Source organism: Echinops telfairi, unplaced genomic scaffold, assembly GCF_000313985.2.
Source record: "Echinops telfairi isolate 266 unplaced genomic scaffold, ASM31398v2 ScPeMD7_7469;HRSCAF=8507_1, whole genome shotgun sequence".
In the NCBI taxonomy this organism is placed as follows: Eukaryota; Metazoa; Chordata; class Mammalia; order Afrosoricida; family Tenrecidae; genus Echinops; species Echinops telfairi.
Window position 1 is genome coordinate 28,893,325 of NW_022111373.1, and position 1,683 is coordinate 28,895,007.

General features: G+C 32.7%; 1 protein-coding gene across 1 annotated transcript in view; it reads left to right on the forward strand.

Annotated features, from left to right (window-relative positions):
• CCDC112 (coiled-coil domain containing 112) overlaps nucleotides 1-1,683 on the forward strand; it is a 37,144-nt gene that overhangs the window by 18,182 nt on the left and 17,279 nt on the right. Inside the window, exon 3 of the mRNA XM_045285058.1 lies at nucleotides 1,400-1,521. Within this exon, the coding sequence (XP_045140993.1) occupies nucleotides 1,400-1,521 (122 nt within the window). The remainder of the gene's footprint in view (nucleotides 1-1,399; nucleotides 1,522-1,683) is intronic.

A 1,683-nucleotide genomic window follows, 5' to 3' on the forward strand; every position in this document is an offset into this window, starting at 1 on the left:
TTTCTTTCTGACAGTTCTCAATGAATACAAAGCATTTAAAAGCACAGATTGTAATCTTGAGCTTCTCAATCTTCAATACAAGACTCCCCTGTCACTATCAATCCATCTGAGCTGACATGTAGACTGCTTGATAGCTCTGTTTTCACCTTTGCTTCCTTGCACAAACAGCTTCCTAAACAACACGTGGGAGTCCCCTAGACTTTGTAGCAGCCAAATACGGCCAGAGACCAGCTCATCTATTTATCCCAACAGCACCTTTTAAATATTACAATTTTCTGTATGTGCTGCAAAGTATAGCATGTTGAAACATTTTACTTTAGATAGTTGTCTTCAAGTTGTGTGGACTTTAATTAGTGGGCAGAAATATTTCAGACCTCAGTAGTTGTAGGATTAGTGAAGAAAGAGTATTTGTATTAATTTCCATCTTCTGAGAGAAAGAAAACAAGTGCTGAGGAAATTAATTTATTTACCCACCCAAAAAAGTTCTTTGATAGTAATTTTTGGTTTTATCCCAGGGTTCAAACTTACAATTAGAGTTTCTTACTAGTAGACTGAATAAATCCAGAGAGCAAAGATGAAACAAGGGATGCCCTAAATAAATGTAGAAGATGACACAGGTATACTGTTTAATAGCCTTATAGATTTTTTTCTCCCTTGAAATTTTTGTTTTATTAATTATACTAAATAGCTTACATTTCCATAATATTTTAACTGTATATGGATATCTGATTTATATTTTCTCATTTAATACTAATTTAAGAGCTCCATTAGATAGTAAATGATAATTGTTTGCATATTTGTGATGAGGGTAATTCATACCAAGAAATGTTAAACATTAAAAGTGTTAAAGTTACAATGTTAACAATATCAACTCTTGAGAGTAATCATCAGCAGGGAGAACTGTATTAAGGACACAGTAAAATTGAGTTGGAATTGATAGTCTATTTTCAGAATAAGTGTGTAATTATCTTTTCATAAATTTACATTTTATAAGTAACAAAATTTATGTGATGTTAGTTCAACGTAACTCTTCTAACTAATATTTTGATTCCTTAGCTTAATTAATTGTTTCCCAAAGTAGGTAATACTGCCCCTTAAGGAAGGGGCACTGGCACAATCCAGAGGGGTCTGCAAAAGCAAATACCTACACCTTATCCTAGATTATGGGCTACAGCACTAAAGTTTTTAATTGCCAGAGGGACTGACTAATTTTGTTTTTCTGAATAAGGTGTGGTAGACCAGATAAGTTTGGGAACCTTTAGTTTAATTGAAGCTATTATATTTTGACTCCTTAAGTGAATTGATCCAAAGATAAAGTCGTGTTTATTATGATTATCTTAATATTTTAAATAATTAAAGATTTACATCATACTTATGCCATGTATTTCTTTTCCCAAAGAGTTATTAACTTAGAAAAAGATAAGAACAGTCATTTCTACAACCAAAAAAATGTCTTCAGAATTGAGCATAGTATGCTTGAGGAATTGGAAAATAAATTGATTATCAACAGGAAAACAGAAAGTAAGTTGAGTGCACGCTGAACTAAAATCTATTAAGTGATATAAAGTCTTGCTTTTGTGCTTTGTCATTGTATGTTGACTGTGTTACAATCTCTATTAAGATACTCTCAGGGTGATGATCCCTTCAGGGCCAGTGATAAGAGTGTCGGTACCAGGAGGGCAG